Source organism: Lissotriton helveticus, chromosome 7 (assembly GCF_964261635.1).
Source record: "Lissotriton helveticus chromosome 7, aLisHel1.1, whole genome shotgun sequence".
NCBI lineage: Eukaryota > Metazoa > Chordata > Amphibia > Caudata > Salamandridae > Lissotriton > Lissotriton helveticus.
The window spans coordinates 626,042,863-626,062,464 of NC_136068.1; the positions used below are offsets into that span (position 1 = coordinate 626,042,863).

Below are 19,602 nucleotides of genomic sequence, written 5' to 3' on the forward strand. Positions count from 1 at the left end.
GTTCGGCTCCTGGTCCACTCCGGTCCCCGGTGCGGTGTGACTTGGAGGGACCCTGTCCAGTGATGCTTGATGGTGTCGACTTCCTGCCTCAGGCAGTGGACTCTGCTGCTCCGCACAGGGGTCGTGCTGTGGATTAGTCTTCGGAAGCTCCTTCTCCGGAGGCAGGATGTATACTGGTGTCGTTCTACCCGGAGACTGGTCGCCGTGTGGTATCCTTTTCATTGCCGTTGTCGAAGGGCGGCTCCCCGCCCTTCGTAAGGCAGAGGTGTTCGCCGGAGGAGCGGCAGGTCCCTCATTCTTCGGTTCCTTCTGACTTTCAGGTCTGGCCCTTGCCTGTTTCGCTTGGCTTCGGGAACATCCGCCTTAGTTTGCAGCCGTCGCCCACGGAGTAGCTGCTTTCTCCACTGCGGGGCCCGACGGAGGCGGGTGCGGCCTTTGCTCACGCGGTGTCCTCGGCCGTGGGCATTCTGCGCATGGGTGACCCGGTTGCTCACTTTCCGGCGGTCCATCTCTTGGAGGTTCTCCACCAGGGCTCTGGTGGGAGGGAGATCTTACTTCCTTCAACGGTTCGCTCCTTTCTTCCCTGACGGTGGCTTGGAGGAATTCTGCTTCAGGGAATCCGTTGCCTCAGCACCTTCTGCACCGGCATCTTCCAGCGTCGCGTGACCCGGCGGGCCTTTCTATCCACCCCTCTACTGCCAGTCCGCTTTTGAGGACCGCCTTTCCCTCCCTGCCACTACTGTTGACTCCTCCGTCCCGGGAGGCCCGCTGGCGGGACTCTAGGGGGTGCAACATGTTCGCCTCGACCAGCGCTGTCCTGCGGGCCCTTAGCACCTTATGTGTGTTGGCTAGGGCCTCCTCTTGTTTGTGGTACTTGACTGAGTCTTTGGGATCTGCAGCCTCCCAAGAGACGGTCCAGGTGGACTTGCGGCATCATGCTGTGGATGGCCAGGAGCTAGCGGCGTTTATTCTCCGCTCCGGACATCTCGGAGGTGCTGGGCCGGGCCATGGCTTCCTCAGTCGCCCTCCGTCACCATGCTTGGCTTCGGGACGGCGTGTTCCCTGAAAATATTCGGGAGCAGCTTGTGATCTTCCGTTTGACGGTAGCCTGTTGTTCCATGCCCTGGCTGACTCCGCTATCCAAAGGTTCCTGGCAGGGCTCGGTCCTCCTCCGCCTTATCCTCCTCCTTCCCCTCCTTAGTGACTGCTGAGTTGGGCTGGTTCTGGGCCTTCTTAGGCCACTTGTTCAGACTGTGGAGTGTGTTTTCTGGCCACTGAGTCCTCCTTTGGGACTTAAGCATTATTGACTGCTGGATGGCCCTTTGTGCCTGTGTGTGTGTGTGTTGCTGGAGTTGTTTCGCAGACTTGGCCCTGAGATTAGGCCTTCAGCTTACTTGGGCTGCTTGTCAAGGCTTCTGCAGGAGTGTTTTTCTCGAGGCCCTTTTGTTTTTTCCTCTACTGCTGAAGTTCTTCCAAAGAGCGTTCCCATGTCTTGGGACTTAACGTACCCTATGTGGGGTAGTGGTAGCTTTTTATATAGCTTGTGCTCTGCTAGGGAGTTCTGGTTGCCGTCTGGTGCCGGTTCTCAATGGCGTTCCTGTATGTTGCTTAGCTTCTGAGGTGGTGCGCGCGGCCCCTGATAGTGGTGTGGCTGGGCATTTTGTCCCCTTCCTGCCCCAGTCCTGAGGGCTGGCGTGATTCGGAGTGCTCCCTTGTCAGGCGTAGACTGCCCGGTCTTTCTGGAGCCCCGGGCTGTTCTTCTTGCTTCTGGCAGCTTATGACTGTTGGAGCTGTTCTGGCTGGCCTGTTGCCTTCCATCTGGAGGGGACTCGCCTTCCTTTCCCTCATTTCCTTGGGCTTCTTCTTCCTCCTCGTCCTGTCGGGGCATTGGATGGAAGCTCTGCTGCCTTGTATGGGAGTGAGGTCCTTCGGCCTCTCTAGCCTTGCCCTTGGTTCTTCTACTGTGAGGGTACAGGCCTCTTCCGTCGTAGTCTTCTTTTTCCTCCTACACCCTCCCTGGGTCGGTAGTGTTCTCCTTGTGGGGGTTCCTCTTGCCTGGCGGGGATGAAGTTTTCACTTCTGGCCCGCAGATCTGGTCCCCTGTGGGACCTTCTGTTCTGTCCAGGCTGGTGGGGTCCTTTCGCAGACCCTCCTTCCCCGTGGGTTTTGCTAGAGTATCTATTCTACGCCCTCACTCGCGCCCTAAGGTCAAGTAATCAGCTCCTTCCGAGGGTGCCCATGATTAAAAGGGTCAGACGGGGAGATAAAGCACTGTCAGTGGTGGGCCCAACACTATGGAACAAACTTCCTCTTCTGCTGAGACAGTGCTCTGACCTCTTTATCTTCAGAAAAAAACTGAAAACTTTCTTGGTTAACATCTGATTAGTTTGGCTTAGATCGAATCATACATGAATCTCTGTTCAGGATTTACTGCCCCATCTTTATGCCACTGTCGCTTCTAGTGCGCGGAGATACTCCTTTGGGAGTTTTTTCAAGCGCGTTATAAACCCGCAAATAAATAAATAAATAAAGGAATCTACGGCTAGTAGTCTCTATCAGATGTACGAGTTATTTACCTTCGGTAACGATGTATCTGGTAGAGACGTTTCTAGCCGCAGATTCATTTACGGGTCACCCTTCCTCCCCGTTCTGCAACGACCTTTGGGTTGGTCTTTGGGACTCGCCTCCCGGTGGGGGGCTGTGTCTCCTGTGAATGCCTTCTTTGCTCTTGACGGATGGCTCCATCTGGTTGCGGTTCATTCCTCCTCTTGGTTCCTTGGAGAATGGAGTTACGGTGCTCCTGTGCCCCGCTGCTCTGGCTACTCCAAGTTTGGGGGGGGTTGCCTTCAATCTCTGTCCTCCCTCCCTTCCCTTCCTCTTGCTGCTGAGGGTCCTGCCCCTCTGCTAACCTCCGAGTAGGGGTTATCTGTCCAGGCCTTGCCCTTGTTCCTTGGGGGGTGGTTGCCCTCTATGCTGGCGTGGCTTGGAGGTTTGTGTTCCTGCCTGTCTTGGGGACTGGCTCACCTTCCTTGTTTCTGGATAGGGGTGGTGGGCCTGTTACCTGTATCATGGCTTTTTACGCATGTTCCTTGTCTCAGGGGGAAGCCTGTCTGTGTACTGGCAGGGTGGCTGCTCAGGGCTCTGCTCTTTCTTCTGCCCCTGCCTTTGGACACTACGGTGTTGCACTGTTCCGTATGGTGTAGTTTGTCTCCACTCTCTTTTTTTCTACTCATTCGCACACTGTTCCCATGCTCCCGCAGTTTTTTGTCTGTGGCTCCGAATTGTGGTGCGAAAAAGCTCTCTGAAGAAAACTGACGTAGGCGCGCCGGGGTGGTTCCAATGTGACTTTGCTGACGTCACATACGCAGACGCCTGGGTGGAGTCACAGGGTGTCGCCCCGCCCCCGGCACCCAGAGATGCTGTGGCAAAAAGTTTCTGGATCCAGTCTCACGCCTGGGGATAATTCTACGTGAAGGAATCTACGGCTAGAATCATCTCTACCAGATACATAGTTACCGAAGGTAAGTAGCTCGTACGTTCCCATCATCAGGCTCTCCTTTCATTCACTACACTCTTTTCCGTTACAATTCCTCTCCTGAAAGGTTGTCTTCCTAGTACTCATTAGATCGCTTAGCCATATTAGTGAGTAACAGGCTCTTAATAATAAGAGTCTTTATTTTAAGTCCGCAATAACGGGTTTGTCATTAGAACTAAACCGAAATTCCTACCGAAGCTTGTGTTCCATTTTTACCTTAACCAAACAATTGAGCTCCCAGTCGTCTTCCCCCAGCTCTGAAGCTGAGAAAGCACTACACACACAATTCAGTGTTGTGCATGCTCTTATGTACTACATAGATAGGACGATATCCGTCTATAAGACACAACAACTTTTCGTTGCCTTTCAACAGCCCTCAAAAAGGTTGTTCTATATCAAAACGATGACTGATATAGCCAGGTTGATAGTCATATGCATCCAGTGCTGCTACCTATATGCCTAAATAACCCCCCCCCCCCCCCCCCCCTTCCACCAACCTCACTAAACCCACAAACAGGGCACCACTATGGCTCTCCTTGGGAATATACCCTTTGCTGACATTTGTAAAACTGCCACCTGGTCAGCTACACACACCTTCAAAAAGCTTATTGTGTGGCTACTCTACAAGGCAACTCTGAGAAAGTGCCATCTTTCTTGCATTGGGATGCCCCCACTTTTTGCTGAACTGCTGATGTGCTTTGACTGAGTGTGCCCTGGACTCCTGCCAACCAGGTACCCAGAGCCTGTGAGTAATCTACAAAGTAATCAGCTGTATTTATATAGAAAAACCCATTGAACTCAATGCTAAATTGTGTTTAGAATTGTGTTGCCTACTGCAACCCCTGTACCTATTGTGTTTACAAAATGTATTGCCTTTCTCCAAAGTACTGATCTGAGACCTCTCATATTGAGAACAGTATATTTGTGATACCTGTTGGTTCTAAAAATAAAACAACTATATCTTTGATATAAAAACAATTGGCCTGGAGTTCATTCTTTGAGTGTGTGAAACCTTTTGCTGACTGAGTGTGTACAACAAATGCTTTACACTGTCCTCTGGTGCTGCCTTACTGCTCGACCAAGCTACCTCTTTAGAGAGTACGGTCACACCTGGCTTTAACCTCTGTTATACCTCTGGGGTTTGTGGACTCTATACACCCTGTACCATATCTTGGTCCAGGATATATAGAGCCACTTTCTCACAGCAACACACTAGAGTCAGTCAAACTGTCCTAAGGACTTTGATTCAGACCTCTGCACCAGCCACTGACTGGCCACAGGTTAGGGAAGTACAGTTTAACTGTTGATACAACCCATTTGTATCTGCAGCCACACATGCTACAACCAAATGATGTTACTTGCCATGTAAGCATCTGCTCATTTCATATGGTGCTGTATATACACTTGCGCAAACTGCCTTTCCAGAAGCAAGTGTTTGCTCCAGATAGATGCCTATGCATATTCATAAGTGGAGAAGGTTTCGCCAATACCTCGTGACTCAAAATACTTCTTCAAAGATAAAAGCAGTTGAAGCAGTCCAAGTCCAACACTAGATGTCAGCAGTATTCGGAGCATGCGAATCTACAGCATTGCATGCAACCAACAGATGTTTGCAGGCTAAGTAACATAATCCTTTCCTTTTATATGAAAACAATTATGAATTTCAGCAGATACAATTTGGGTCAGCAGACTACAGGATTGTTGTCCTAGGCTGGCCAGGTGTAATTTTTTGAGTTCCATTTTGTAGGAAGGTAGATCCCTGACTATGGTTGCCCCCAACTTTTTGCCTGGTGTTTTGCTGGTTTTCTGACTTAGTTGACCTGGGGCCCTGCTATTCAGGACCCCAGGCCCACTGCTCTCTCTGTTAAAATGGATTCCATGTACCCTAGGTACATATCTGATTGGATACTGAGTCACCTTATTAGTCCCTGTACAGTATACCTTGGGTATCCAGGGCATAGGTGTACCCAGGGCCTACCAGGGGCTGAAGCATGTATTATGCCACCCCTGGCTGGCCATCCAAAACTGACACAACTGGCTGCTTGACAGCTGGGAGCAAGGTGGTGTAATCACCCCATGCTTTAGATATAGTATACCTCTATCTAAACCTAGAATGGGCACACAGATCTCCTATCAGTCACTCCTATGGCAGGCCTTAACAATCCTGGAGGCAGAGTGCTTGGAATCGTGTGAGATAGTGCTCTGGCATGAGCTGGGCCTGTCTGCGGCCTTCGGGATCTATCCCTTAGCCGTTTCCATGATAGTGTCAGACCATATACTCTTAAGTGCCTTATAATCCTCGCGGTTATGGTAACTTTGGTCTGACATTATCTAAACATGTCGTGTAAGGTGTCATACGCTTTGGAATACTACCCCCTCGCCAGTTCTGGCGACGGGGGTAGCATTCCACCCCTCTAGAGGGAGAAGACATGTTGGTAGCTGTAACCCCGGTTAAAGTTAAACACAGCCTCAGCTCCACAAAAGGGATGCTGCCACCGAGACACCAGTCTGCCCTCCTGCTGCTGGGAGTCCTTCCAGCAAACGGAGGCCTGGACAAATGGTTTCCTGTCAGGGGCGGTGCTAGCACCATCCCAGACAGGATTTTGTGTATCCCAGGTAGGCAGGGCTGAAAGGAAGGTGACTTCAAGTGGCACCCCGGTGCTCACTGTGCATATGCCGGCTCAAACCAGTTCCTGGGGCACACCAGCCCCTGAGCTAGGGAGAGACCGGACAAAGGAGAGGGGTGTAACCACCCCCCTCCTAGTCCCACCCATAGGGCAGGACTTAGTCGCGTGCCAGCCCCTTTTCTCAGGATAAAGGTAGGAGCAGGCCCCCTTCCAAATTAGATCATCTTTGAATCCTGAAACTACTTTCTACGAAAGGAACTCAAGACTTCTTCCTAAGATTTCTCCCTTGTGACTAAGGAGTAGTCACCCTGCAGCAGCAGGCACCAACCAAGCATCGCGGTTTGCTGTAAGTCTCTCCTCCGGATCAAGACTGCCCAGCTCGACGAGAACCGGCTTCCCTGGCACCTCTGACCTCTACCTGCATCATCAGCCCAGCTGAGATTCGTGGGTGTGACGAGACCTCGAGGGACCGGCCATCTTCAAGACTGCACGACGCTTGCCCAGCACGACCACCGAGGGATCCTTGAGTGAGTGCTTTGGGGTTTGAGAAGCCCCAACCCTGAGCAGCTCCAGCACCGAAGTCCAGCCCCCCAGCATCCACAAGATCTGCGTGGGGCCCTTCTGCTCTTTGCTGCTCACCGCGTTGTCCAGGTCACTTGCCCGTTGGCTAGTGGCCCTTCTGACGACGAACCACGACGACAACACCGCTGATCTGGTCGCTCCAGACTGGCCCTTGCTCCCCTCCAACAGAGGAGCACCCCGGACCCTCCTGGTCCACTCCAGACGCCATTTTGAGTCCACCGCATGGGCTTGCATTTGCCAAGACTTGTTGCCCCAATCCTGGGTCCAGCGACGTCGACAGCAGATACCACCGTGGGACAGCTCGCACCTCCATCCTGGTCGCCGACAACGCCTCCTAGTCCGAGAGACAGCAGAGCCCAGCATCGCCCACTCACCTGGTCGAGGTGACTTCGCCCGGTGCCATCCTGGTGCCCACCTAATCACTGGCTAGTGATTCAGAACTTGGTCCCCTCTGCTTACAGGTCTCCATCTTCATCGATCCAGGCTTGGATCACATCGACCATCTTCACTGGTCGCCTGCCAGCAACTTCTTCTTTCAGGCTCCATAGACTGCAACGAGGATTCCTGACGTCTTTTGAACCCTATGCAGCCGCAGCCCCTGGGCTAGGTAACCTGAGCATTTCGGTGCTCCAGCATAGCTTAACTATCTAAGTGTCCAGATCCTTTTTCGTTTCAGCTCTACCTAGTCGGATTCGTCCTATAACACTAACTTTGCATTTACTAGCCTCCATAGACTTTGTTCCGCATCCCGCGTGAGAGTGCACACTCTGCACCCGATCTCCCTAGGCCTCCTGCTCGTAATCTAAAGGTTCAGTAGTCTAGTCCTAGCGATCCCAAAGCCTCTGAGAATAGTTACTTACCTGCTAGTAATTCGCATTCCACTTGTATAGTATATGGTTTTCGTGCCCCTCGGGCATTTGTGTAAATTGTGCGACTTTAAGTATTTTCTTAAGAGTTTTGTGTTGTGCTTAGCTCCCTGACAAATAAAGAGTTCAGGGTAGTACTGTTATAAATAAATATACTTTTATTTTCATAATAACTTGTGTGGTGTCCTTTCACTTGGTGTTCAAAGGGTAAATCTGGTGGTAAACAGCTGGCTTAACACGCCCTCTAGAGTTTAGCCTAAAGACTGCTCTTGTCCATGCTACTAGGATAGCTGGTCTATCAGGTTGACTTACAACCAATCATCAATAAGGGTCGTTTGGAATGATACATAGTGATCACTAGAATAGTGAGCACTGCATATCAGGCCAACTTCTCACACATTTCATCCTGTGTAGTGGGTGCATTGTGTTGTGCCAGGCCCGCTGGTTTGTGGATAAATTAACTTGTGCCAGGCTGTCTAGTGTGTGGATTTATAGTGGTTTTAAGCTCTCTTGTTTGTAAGACTTATATGCTATACCAGACATTTTTAGGGAATGATGTTCGTGGAATTGCAGTATTTCTCACTCTAAAGTTGCATTGTGTAGTATCAGCCTTGCTTCTTTGATGTCAATTTTATATTTTGAATGCCTCTTTTGGCAGGCACTTTGTAAAGCTGAGGATGAAGAGGATATCAGAGCTGCGACACAGGCCAAGGCAGAACAGGTGGCTGAGCTTGCAGAGTTCAATGAAAACATCCCATTAGATGCAGACGATTGTGCAGGAAGAGAAGAGGAGGAGGAAATGTCAAAGGCAGAACAGGAAATTGCATCCTTGGTGGAACAGGTATGTGAATTTAGTATGATCAATGATGTTTGAACACATGCCGGTGTCTTCTAATACCTGATCTTTCACAGATCTACCTGCTTGAATAATCCCATATTGTCAGGTTAGTAAATCATAGCAGTAGTGTAAAAGAATGTATGTATGCAGTGCTATACATTTCAGTATGATTAGTGGCACAACTACCTCATTATATTTGCATAGATTTGAGCCAAAGAGATGTAATTCATCTGACGACAACCCCATTCCCCCAACTCACAAGGTGGTTACTCCTCAGATCTGAAAGAAACAGGTTAGTATTAGATTCCTTACCTTAGAATATCCCCAGGCGTCAGACTGGATCCGGAAATTTTTGCGTAACAGTACCCTTGCGCGTCGGTAGGCGTCGTCTGCGGCTCCGCGTCCCTCGTGGGCGCCGTGATGACGTCGTCGGAGTACTTAGACGCCGCCTCCGCGTGCTGACGTCAGTTATTCTTTTTTCCGCGCCAGCAGCGCAGATCCGGAAAAAGTGGTACCTTAGTCATTTTTTGACTAAACTTTTTTGACCCCTTTTGATCATTTTTTGAGTCTTTGACTCCGAACGGTGCCGATAGGGATGCCAGGTTTTAAACCCTGTGAGGAGTGCGACCGACTGATGTTGGTTACCGACCCTCACCGTCGGTATCTCCACTATCTCGGCGTCGACCACGACGACAAGACCTGTTCCAACTGCCGGGCCCTGACTTCGAAAGCTAGGCGGGAGCGGTCCTGCAAGCGACTCAAACTCCGGCAGTCGGCCCCGCGCCGCGAGAGGTCCCGGTCCGGACGGAGGTCGAGGAACCGGTCGCGGGATCGGAGCCATCATAGCTCCGAGAGTCGACATCACTCCTCAGGTTCGAAGTCGTCAGGTAAGCACAAGAAGTCGAAGAGACGTCATCTCTCTTCCGACTCCCCCTCCCCCCCGACGCTCGCGTGACGCGGCCGGGGGTTCGGGTGACACCGCCCACGCGGCTCAGTCGGAGTCGCGGGTGTCGCGTCCAGCCCCATACCCTCCGGTCCCTGGGCCGCGCACGACGCCGGAGGAGATCGAGCGGTTCCTCATGGCCATGAGGTCCCTCACTCCCCCGGCGGGCTCAGCGGCGCCTTCGGGCCCAGCGAATTTGTCTGGGGGCCCTAGAGGGTTGGGGGCTTCGGCCCCGATGCAGTCGGGTGCTTCGGCCGCCGGTGCCTTCGGGGCCGATGCCGCAGGCCCCCACTGGATCCGGTTCCAGATCCGGGTCGTCGCCGGTTGACCTGACGACCTCACGGGCGCCGGTCCCTCAGGTGTCCCCTCCGGCGCCGTCTTCGGGCGGCACCGTCCCCGATGCCTCCCTCGATCCGGTTCCGGCATCGGAGCGGCGCCGCTGGGCGACGCTCTCGACGCTGTTTGGAGAATTTTACTTCAATGAACCGAGCCCATCCTTTGACACCCCAGAATATCGGGAGATGGGTGATGGGTGATGAGGAGAATTGGGAGGGGTCTGAGGACCCTTTGACACGGGAGGGTCAGTCCCAGGAGGACTGGACAGGTGGACTTGGGGATGCCAGTGGTCTGGATACCTTGCTGGACACTGGTTTTGTCTCACCTCCTACCGTGGCTACGGAGGAGAGGGCAACCTACAGTGTGGTGCTGACGTGGGCAGCCAAGGCCTTGGGCCTTGAGCTCCCCGTCGCGGCTGTGAGGACTAACCTCCTCACTGAGGTCCTTAAACCGCAGTCAAGCTCGGCTGAGCCTCTGCTGCCGTTTAATGAGGCCTTGACCGATGTTCTTTTGGGCACTTGGTCCAGGCCCGCTACAGGTTCGCCTGTAGATAGGAACGTGGTCAGACGCCACCGCCCGGCCCCGGGCGATCCTTGTTTCCTGTCCACCCACCCCACCCCGAGAGCCTGGTTATTCAGGCTTCGAATTCCCAGACCGCATTTCCGTCGGCTCCGCCTGACAGGGAATCCAAGAGGTATGAGCAATACGGCAAGAAGGTATTCTCCTCCCTGAGTCTGGGACTGCGGTCTTCCAACACCGCATGCCTCTTGGGCCGTTACACCCACTCCCTGTGGGATACGGTCGCGAACGTGCTGCCAGAATGCCCGTTGGAGGTACGGGCTAAATTCGGCCAAGCCCTTGTGGAAGGCCGAGATGCGGCACGTTATTCTATCCGGTGTGGACTGGATACCACCGACTCACTGGGCAGAGCGATGGCAAAAACGGTGGCGATTCGTCGCCACGCCTGGTTGAGGTCCGCCAACTTCTCGGCTGATGTCCAGAACACACTCATGGACATGCCGTTTGATGGCCGTCGCCTTTTTGGCGACAAGGCAGACCATGCGCTTGAGCGCTTTAAGGACTCCAGGGCTACGGCCAAGTCCTTGGGCATCTCGGCCCCGCGCCAGCAGATGGGTGCCTTTCGCTCCTTTCGTGGCCAAGGAAGGGGCGCCCCCACACGTGCTGCCAGCCACGCACCGCAGAGTAATACCCAACGCGGTGGCGGCTGTGGAAACCGCCGTGGCGGCGGTCGGGGACATCGGCGAGGACAGTCCACACCTTTCCTCCCCCGCAGCATCCGCCTCGAAACCCTCCTAGTCCGTGCTTTCAGGCCCATGTGACGCCAGTGGGGGGGCAGGGTTCGCCATCACCTCCTCCACTGGCGCACTGTTACATCGGACAGGTGGGTGCTGCAAATCGTCCGAAGGGGCTACTCCCTCCCCTTCGTGGCGACCCCTCCAGCCATGCGACCGCAGAACCACCGTGTATCAGGGGATCATTTGCGACTTCTGCAGGAGGAAGTTACGGCCCTCTTGGCCAAGGGGGCTATTGAGCGCGTTCCTGGGCCAGAAGTAGGGTGTGGTTGCTACTCCCACTACTTTCTGGTACCCAAGAAGGGCAAAGGGGGCCTACGCCCTATCTTGGACCTACGGAACGTCAACGGCTTCCTCCGTAAAGAGAAGTTCAAAATGCTGACACTGGCTCAGGTTTTAGCTGCCCTGGACCCAGGAGACTGGATGGTAGCGTTGGACTTGCAGGACGCTTATTTCCACATCCCCGTCATGCGGTTCACGGTTGGCCACGAGCACTTTCAGTTTACCGTGCTACCCTTCGGCCTTACCAGCGCCCCACGGGTGTTCACAAAGGTGATGGCGGTGATCGCAGCTCATCTGCGCAGGTTAGGGGTTTCAGTCTTCCCCTACCTTGACCGGTTGTTGAAGGCGGGCTTGCCCCAGACAGTCGTCAGCCACCTCCAGACGACGGCAGACCTCCTGCACCAGCTGGGTTTCTCCATCAATATGCCGAAGTCACACCTGTGTCCCTCTCAGAAGCTCCTCTTCATCGGAGCGCTTCTCGACTCGGCGCAGTTTCGGGTTTATCCTCCCGAACAGCGGGTACGAGATATTCAGGCTCTGATTCCACTCTTTCAGCCTTTATCCCGGGTCTCGGTCAGGTTGACGCTGCGGCTTCTGGGGCTGATGGCCTCCTGCATCCTTCTGGTGCATCACGCCCGGTGGCTTGATGCGTGCTCTGCAGTGGGACCTGAAGTTTCAGTGGGCCCAGCATCAGGGCAACCTGTCCGACCATGTCCTGATCTCGGAGGGCACTGCGAGACAGCTGCACTGGTGGCTCACGGACCGCGATTGGGTCAGCGGCAGATCCCTCTCCCTTCCCCAACCGGAGCACGTAGTTGTGACGGACGCGTCCCTCCAGGGCTGGGGAGGCCACATGGGAGAGGCGGAGATCAGAGGCCTCTGGTCTCCGGAGGAGTCCCGGCTCCATATCAACCTTTTGGAGCTGCGGGCGATTCGTCTAGCACTGAAGGCATTCCTCCCCTCTGTCCGGGGCAGTGTAGTGCAGGTGTTCACGGACAACACCACCGCCATGTGGTACTGCAACAAACAGGGCGGGGTGGGGTCGTGGACCCTTTGCCAGGAGGCCCTGCGCCTCTGGCAGTGGCTGGAACATCAGGGCGTAACCCTGGTGGTTCAACACCTGGCAGGCTCTCTGAACGCCTGGGCGGACGAGCTCAGCCGTCGATGCATGATGGATCACGAATGGCGTCTGAACTCGAACGTGGCGCAAGGCCTCTTTCAGCAGTGGGGAGAGCCTTGGTTAGATCTATTCACCACCGAAGAGAACGCGCAATGTCATCAGTTCTGCGTGTTGGAATTTCCAAGGCGGCACTCGCTCGGAGACGCTTTTCGTCGCGAGTGGAGTTGCGGTCTGTTGTACGCCTTTCCGCCTATACCACTTCTGCCCAGAGTACTAAAGAAGATCAAGCGCGACCGGGCCCAAGTCATCCTTGTGTCTCCGGACTGGGCACAAAGGTACTGGTATTCCGAGCTACTCAGTATGTCAGTCGATCCCCCGGTTCGTCTGCCTCTTCAGGAGGACCTTCTGTCGCAGCAGCAGGGGACGGTCCACCTCCCGAACCTGTCCAGTCTCCACCTCCATGCTTGGAGATTGAGCGGCGACAGTTGAGGCCAATTGACTTGCCTCCTGAAGTCTGTAATGTCATTCTGGCAGCCAGGCGTCCCTCCACAAAATCGGTATACGCCTGCAGGTGGAATACGTTTGTGGCATGATGCTCAGCAAAGGCTGTGGATCCACTTTCTGCCCCTCTTTCTGAGGTTCTTCTCTTCCTTCTTTCTCTTGCCCAGCAGGGCTCTGCTCTGGGCACTATCAAGGGCTACCTTTCTGCCCTTTCAGCCTTTCTGAGGCTGCCTGATCAACCTTCTTTGTTCAAGTCCCCTATTGTAACACGTTTTCTGAAGGGCATCACACACATGTTCCCTCCTGTTCCGTTTGTGATGCCTCAGTGGGATTAGAACCTTGTTCTTACTTTTCTGATTTGCGCTCCCTTTGAGCCATTTCACAACTGTCCTCTCCGCCTTCTTACTCTGAAGACTGCTTTCCTGGTTGCCATCACCTCTGCCAGGAGAGTGAGTGAGCTCCAGGCTCTTTCATCTAAACCCCCTTTCCTTTCTGTCCATCCGGACAAGGTTGTGTTGCGGACTAGGCCTTCTTTCCTGCCCAAGGTTTTCACGGCCTTCCATATCAGCAGTCTATCACCTTGCCCACCTTCTTTCCGACACCGCATCCCTTTAAAGAGGAAGAGCGGCTCCACCGTCTGGACCCAAAACGTGCGATCTCGTTCTATCTAGATCGCACACGCCAGTTCCGGGTGGATGACCAACTCTTTGTTGGTTACATGGGCGCTAAGAAAGGACGGGCGGTGCACAAGAGAACCATCTCTCGGTGGGTCGTCTTGTGTATCAAGGCATGTTACTCCTTGGCGAGGAAGGAGCCTCCTGTTGGGCTGCGACCCCATTCCACTCGGGCCACGGCGGCTAGCACTGGCCTGGGCGGGGAGTCCCCTTGCAGAACATCTGTCAAGCAGCTACGTGGGCATCCCTTCACACGTTCGCAAGACATTACTGCCTATACAGCCAAGTCCGGAGGGATGGCTTCTTTGGCCGTTCCGTCCTCCAAGACTTTCTGGTGCGATTATTGGTTCGCAGACCCACCACCGGGGTTGGTATTGCTGGGTATCTATTCTAAGGTAAGGAATCTAATACTAACCTGTTTCTTTCAGATGAACAAGTTACTTACCTTCGGTAACGATATATCTGAAAGAAACAGTAGTTAGTATTAGATTCCTTACCGCCCCACCCATCCTCCCCGTTCTGCGAACTGATATCTAGGGTTAAGGTCATCCCCTTTCAGGGCCCTAGTTTCAATGGCACCAGTGTTGGTTTTTAACATGGCTCTGCGTTTCTGGCGCGGAAAAGCTGTGTCTAAGAACTGAAGTCAGCATGCGGAGGCGGCGTTTAAGTACTCCGACGACATCATCACGGCGCCCACGATGCCGACGACGGACGCGGAGCCGCAGGCGACGCCTACCGACGCACAAGGGTACTGCTACGCAAAAATTTCCGGATCCAGTCTGACGCCTGAGGATATTCTAAGGTAAGGAATCTAATACTAACTACTGTTTCTTACAGATATATCGTTACCGAAGGTAAGTAACTTGTTCATTAACAACACCATGTCGTGTGAAGTGAATAATTTGAGTTTTACTCTTTCCAGTTGCCTTTTGTCTTCAAAACACATTCAGAAACAAGTATTTTGTTGACAGCTTTAGCTTTCTCGCATACCATCTTCAGATTTTCATAATTCACACTGCATTCTCTTCTGAAGATGGACATTCTTTAACAGCAAATTTAAATGCTGAGGATCTGAAATTTCAGTTTTAGCTTGAGGAATATTTGTATTATGTTTTGATCATGGGAGACTTGCCGAAAAATGATCTATCCCTTTTCTAGGCCTGCAATTCCTGTGGCCTAAAAAACCTTTTATCGATGACCCTCAGGAGATGTGCGTCTACTGCCTTCCTTCATCTAATAAGCCAAAAAATGACACCACATTTTCAACAAGAACATTAAGTGATCAAGCGAGGTTCTGTGATTTCGTCCAAAATGAAGCTTCAGATGAAATTCCTGGCAAGATTTTACATCCTCCTGTGAAGAAAATCCACTAAAGATGAAGTGGTTAAAGAAGAGACATTAACTCCTCCATTCTATGTCCTTTGCCTTTTTGGCGACAAAGCGGACAACGCTCTTGAGCTTATCAACGACTCATGGGCTACGGCCAAGTCCTTGGGCCTCTCCAGCCACCCAGCGCAGTCTACGTTTTGCCCCTTTCGTGGCTACGTAAGGGTGCAGCACTACGTCCCGCCTAGAGCTACAGGTCGCAGCATGTTTCCAAACCTGGGAACCAAAGCCGTGGTTCAGGGGGCCAGCGGGCGGGCCAGTCCACCAACCCCCCCTCCCCCTCTGCAACAGCCTCCAAATCCTCCTAGTATGACTTATCAGGCCCATCAAACGGGATCCGTCATCACCTCCCCCACTGGCGCACCATCATGGTGGACAGGTGGGTTTTGCAAATAGTCCTAAGGGGCTACTCCCTCCCCTTCGAGGATACCCCTCCAGCCATGCCACCTCAGTATCAACGCATGTTGGAGGATCACCTGGCCCTTCTCCAACAGGAAGTTTTGGCTCTTTTGGCCAAGGGAGCCACCGAGCACGTTCCTGCCCCAGAAGTAGGTTGTGGTTGTTATTCCCACTACTTTCTGGAACTCAAGAAGGACAAGGACCTGCTTCCTATCTTGGATCTCAGGAACGTCAACCACTTCTTCCGGAAGGAGAAGATCTCATCCAGGGGATACACATCAATAGTCATAATCTATGAATAATCCCCGCCCATGTGTGGGATCCCGGAGCATATAGAAAATACATATATAAACATATATATGCATATGTGAAAACATATACATGCAGCCTAAAATATTTCCAAAATGGCAACAATGCTGAAATTACATAGGTTTGCATAGTAGCACTTATACTCTCCCAACCCCTAAGGAAGAAAAAGAGAGTAGTAAACATTTGTCATACAACAATGCTTTATTGCCATAGAAAAACCTGTAATTGCAGGCATTTGCCAGTAGGCTGCAGTAGAGTATAAAGAAGCCAAGGAAACTGACACCTTGCCTTTAAGGCATTAGAGTAGGGGTACTGTGCCTTTAAGACCTGTAGGCGACCCCCTGCTCCCATGATGCACCTCAGGTGGCAGTTAGGTCAGTTCTTTAATCCGGTTCCTTCTGAGAGGATCCTGGAGCTTGAGCTCTTCAGTTTTTTCACTAAAGCTGATTTTGAAGAGATTTTTTCAGAACATTTGACGTTTTCTGGTTTCTAAAGGCTTCTGCTGCTGGTTTTGTGGACTTCCGTATATTTTTTTCAGTCAGAATGCCAGCCTTATTCAGGAATTGTCCTTCCTGTGACAATCAATTGGCACTGGCAGATCCACACTTGTGTGTATTGTGTGTCTTCCATCCTCACACAATCCTGACCAGTGCCACCATTGCCAGAAGTTCTCCAGACGAACCCTGCGCGACAGGGAACGCATTAAACTTCATGCTCTGCTGGAAAAGGACAAGAGTCATCGGGTGGGTGGCCATGGAGGCCCCAGGGCATCCTCTTCCAGCAAGCAACGTCAAAAGCTGCGATGTTCCATCTCTCCTGACCCTAGGAAGAGAAAGGGGATGAGAGATTCACGGTCAAAGTCGCCGTCTAAGAGGCCCAGATACTCTTCAGGAACACCATCTCGATGTCGAGAGTCTCCGCCGCATGCAAGTAAGTCAGCGTTGAGGCACCACACTTCGGGCTCGAAGGCTGCGGGTGCTGAGAGACCGAAGTCTCCGTCGACATCGAGACACTCTCCGCCAACGTCGACGGGGTCAGCGTCGAGAGTAATGACGGCCAACATCTCGCCGTTGGAGGGGGTGTTGCCGTCGAGAGGATCGTCGGGGTCCCATCACTCGACGTCAAGAAGATTGACGTTGACGCAACGGCATGGAGGTTCGCCGTCGACACGACGTTGTGAAAGATCGCTGTCGACTCGACGTCATGGCAGATCAGCATAGACTCCCCTCATCGCCACAGGCGATCGACGTTAAGGCCATCGAGACCTCATTTGACGCCGATGGTTGACCCAGACCTCATCGCCGTCGAAGCACTCGACGTCGAGAGAAGAGGTCATAGGAATTGCGGAGTCCCCGCGGCAGTCAGATCCTGGGTCCAGATCATCTTCAGGAGACCGGTCATCGTCTCCAGGACTGCACATTGTGGAGATCTCACCAGAAGCATCCCCCAAACCTGCGGAGGGGAGGGCCCGCAGTCTGTCACCTCGCCGTCTGCAAGGTGCTGTGTCAGGAGGCCGCAGTAGTCCGTACTCGGATTACTCCCGCAAGTATTCACCATCTGGGCCCACTCCTCAGACAAGCAATCCGGCTGGACCCTCGAAGTCGCCCCCTAGGAGACCAAGATCGCCTCCCAGGCCAAGGGGCCTTCCAGACCAGGATCGCCCTCTACACGACGGTCTACGTCCAGGGGTCGTCACAGCCGTCATAACGACAGGCCCCATAAGAGGAGGCGCACAAGATCTCCTACATGGTCTTCCTCTACCCGATCTACAGTCCGGGACTACTCTCCGACCTTCGCCTCAACGCCTCCATCACGAGTGTCGCCCATAGATGACATCTCAACCTTCACAGATGTTCTGGGTAGGGGTGCAAAGAAACTCAACATCACTTTGCATACCCCGGTGGTTCCCACGTCTGTCATCTTTGACACCCTGCATCACCGGACAGCTCCTAGACCGCTGCTACCACTGGTGCCTGGTTTCTTGGAACCGGCTATGGCCACCTTCCTCACCCCTGCGACGATGGGCTCCGTGCTATCCAGAATCGCCAAAAAGTACAAGGCTCCAACAGAGGACCCCTTGTTTCTCAGGGCTGACCCATCAGATAACTCTGTCTTTGTGGCCGCAGCCATGAAGTCCCACTCCGCTTCTACCTCATCCTCTGTGCCTCCTGAGAAGGATAGCAAACAGATGGACTCATGTGGGAGGAAGATGTGCATCTCTTCAGCGTCATCAGTGAAGGTTGCGAGTGCCGCTGCCCTTCTCAGGAGATACGACAGGTTTCTTTGGGACTCCCTCACACGTTTCACTGAGAAGCTTCCCAAAGAAGACCGGCAGGATTTTACTGAAATTCTACAGGAAGGAGGACTAGTAGCCAATCAGGTAAGTGCTGCAGCGGACGCCTCAGATCTCGCTGCTCATGGCTACTCCCATGGAGTCTGTTCACGGCGCTCGACCTGGCTGATGCCCAGAAGAAAAATAATTCTGAACCTCCCATTTAATGGCTCATCTGTTTGGGGCTCATGCTGTTGACGAGATGACCAAAATGAAGGCTGAGATGGACACTGTCAAGGCTGTAGAGGGTTCAAACCCCTGAATGGTCCTCCCAGAACCAACAAAGATCCCAGTTCCAACAAAGACGCCCTGGGAGAGGTAGAGGCAACAATAACAACAGACAACAGTTCACCTCCAAGCAGCCTCCCAAGCCTTGAGTCGTTGCTTCCTCCGCAACCGTTCGCCAGTCCACTGGGAGGGAGTGTAGCTTGTCACCTGGAAGAGTGGAAAGCCATAACAAAAGACAAATGGGTGCTGAATATTGTGCAGCATGGTTACTAGCTGAGGTTCAAGTCTCCTCCTCTGCAAGTTCCCCCACAATTAAAGCGCCTTCTTCAAGTCCAAAGTCAGCTTTTGAAAGACGAAGTATCTACCCTTCTCGCAAAGAACGCCATAGAGGAGGTCCCTCCCAAACGAAGAAATTCATCAAGTTTACTCCCGCTATTTTCTAGTCCAAAAGCTGGGAGTAGCCAAAGAGTACAGACCTATCCTCGACCTGCGCCTGCTGAACAGGTGTATCAGAAAGGAGACATTTTGTATGCTAGCCCTACACCAGATCTTTCTGAACCTTCACCAGGGAGACTGGATGTGTGCCATCGACCTGCAGGATGCTTACTTTCATATACCTGTCTCAGTAAAGCATCGCAAGTTTCTCAGGTTTCAGATAGCCCGTCAGCACTACCAGTATCGGGTGCTTCCGTTCGGCCTCAAATCCGCCCCACAGACATTCTCCAAGTGCATGGCAGTGGTGGCTGCCTTCCTCCGCAGGTGGAAAATCTTTGTCTACCCCTACCTAGACGACTGGCTCGTAAAAAGCTCCACACCTGTTCTGCTTCAGCGCCATCTCTCTTACTATCTCAACCTGATGCATTCTTTGGGGTTGCAAGTCAACTACAAGAAGTCAGTCCTCAACCCCACCCAACGAATTCCCTATCTGGGCGCCTCCTTGGACTCCATAGAGGCAAGCGTGTGTCCTTCTGAGGAGAGGTTGTCATCAATGCTTCTGAAGTGACGCACCCTGCTCGCCACCCAAAGTCCTACAGCCAGACAAGTGTCGTCACTACTGGGATCGATGGCCTTGTGTATCTACATTGTGCCCAATGCACGCCCTTCACATGAGGCCACTGCAGCAGGCACTCGAGGACCAATGGTCTCAGAGGTCAGGCCACTGGTAAGATCGTATCTCTCTCCATCAAGTTGCCAGAGACTCCATCAGATGGTGGATGAAACGTTCTCACCTGCTGCAAGGAGTTCCGTTTCATCAGTCGCCTCTAACGCAGACAGTGGTCACGGATGCCTCACTGCACGGCTGGGGTGCTCATATGGACCAACTGCAGGTA

The 19,602-nt window shown here is 52.9% G+C and overlaps 1 protein-coding gene across 4 annotated transcripts in view; it reads left to right on the forward strand.

The window, feature by feature from the left end:
* Positions 1-19,602, forward strand: part of SRCAP (Snf2 related CREBBP activator protein) — a 1,816,344-nt gene that overhangs the window by 1,653,246 nt on the left and 143,496 nt on the right. For all 4 annotated transcript variants that reach the window (XM_078652845.1, XM_078652844.1, XM_078652847.1 and 1 more), the window contains one exon: positions 8,269-8,451. In XM_078652845.1, coding sequence (XP_078508971.1) covers positions 8,269-8,451 — 183 coding nt within the window. The remainder of the gene's footprint in view (positions 1-8,268; positions 8,452-19,602) is intronic.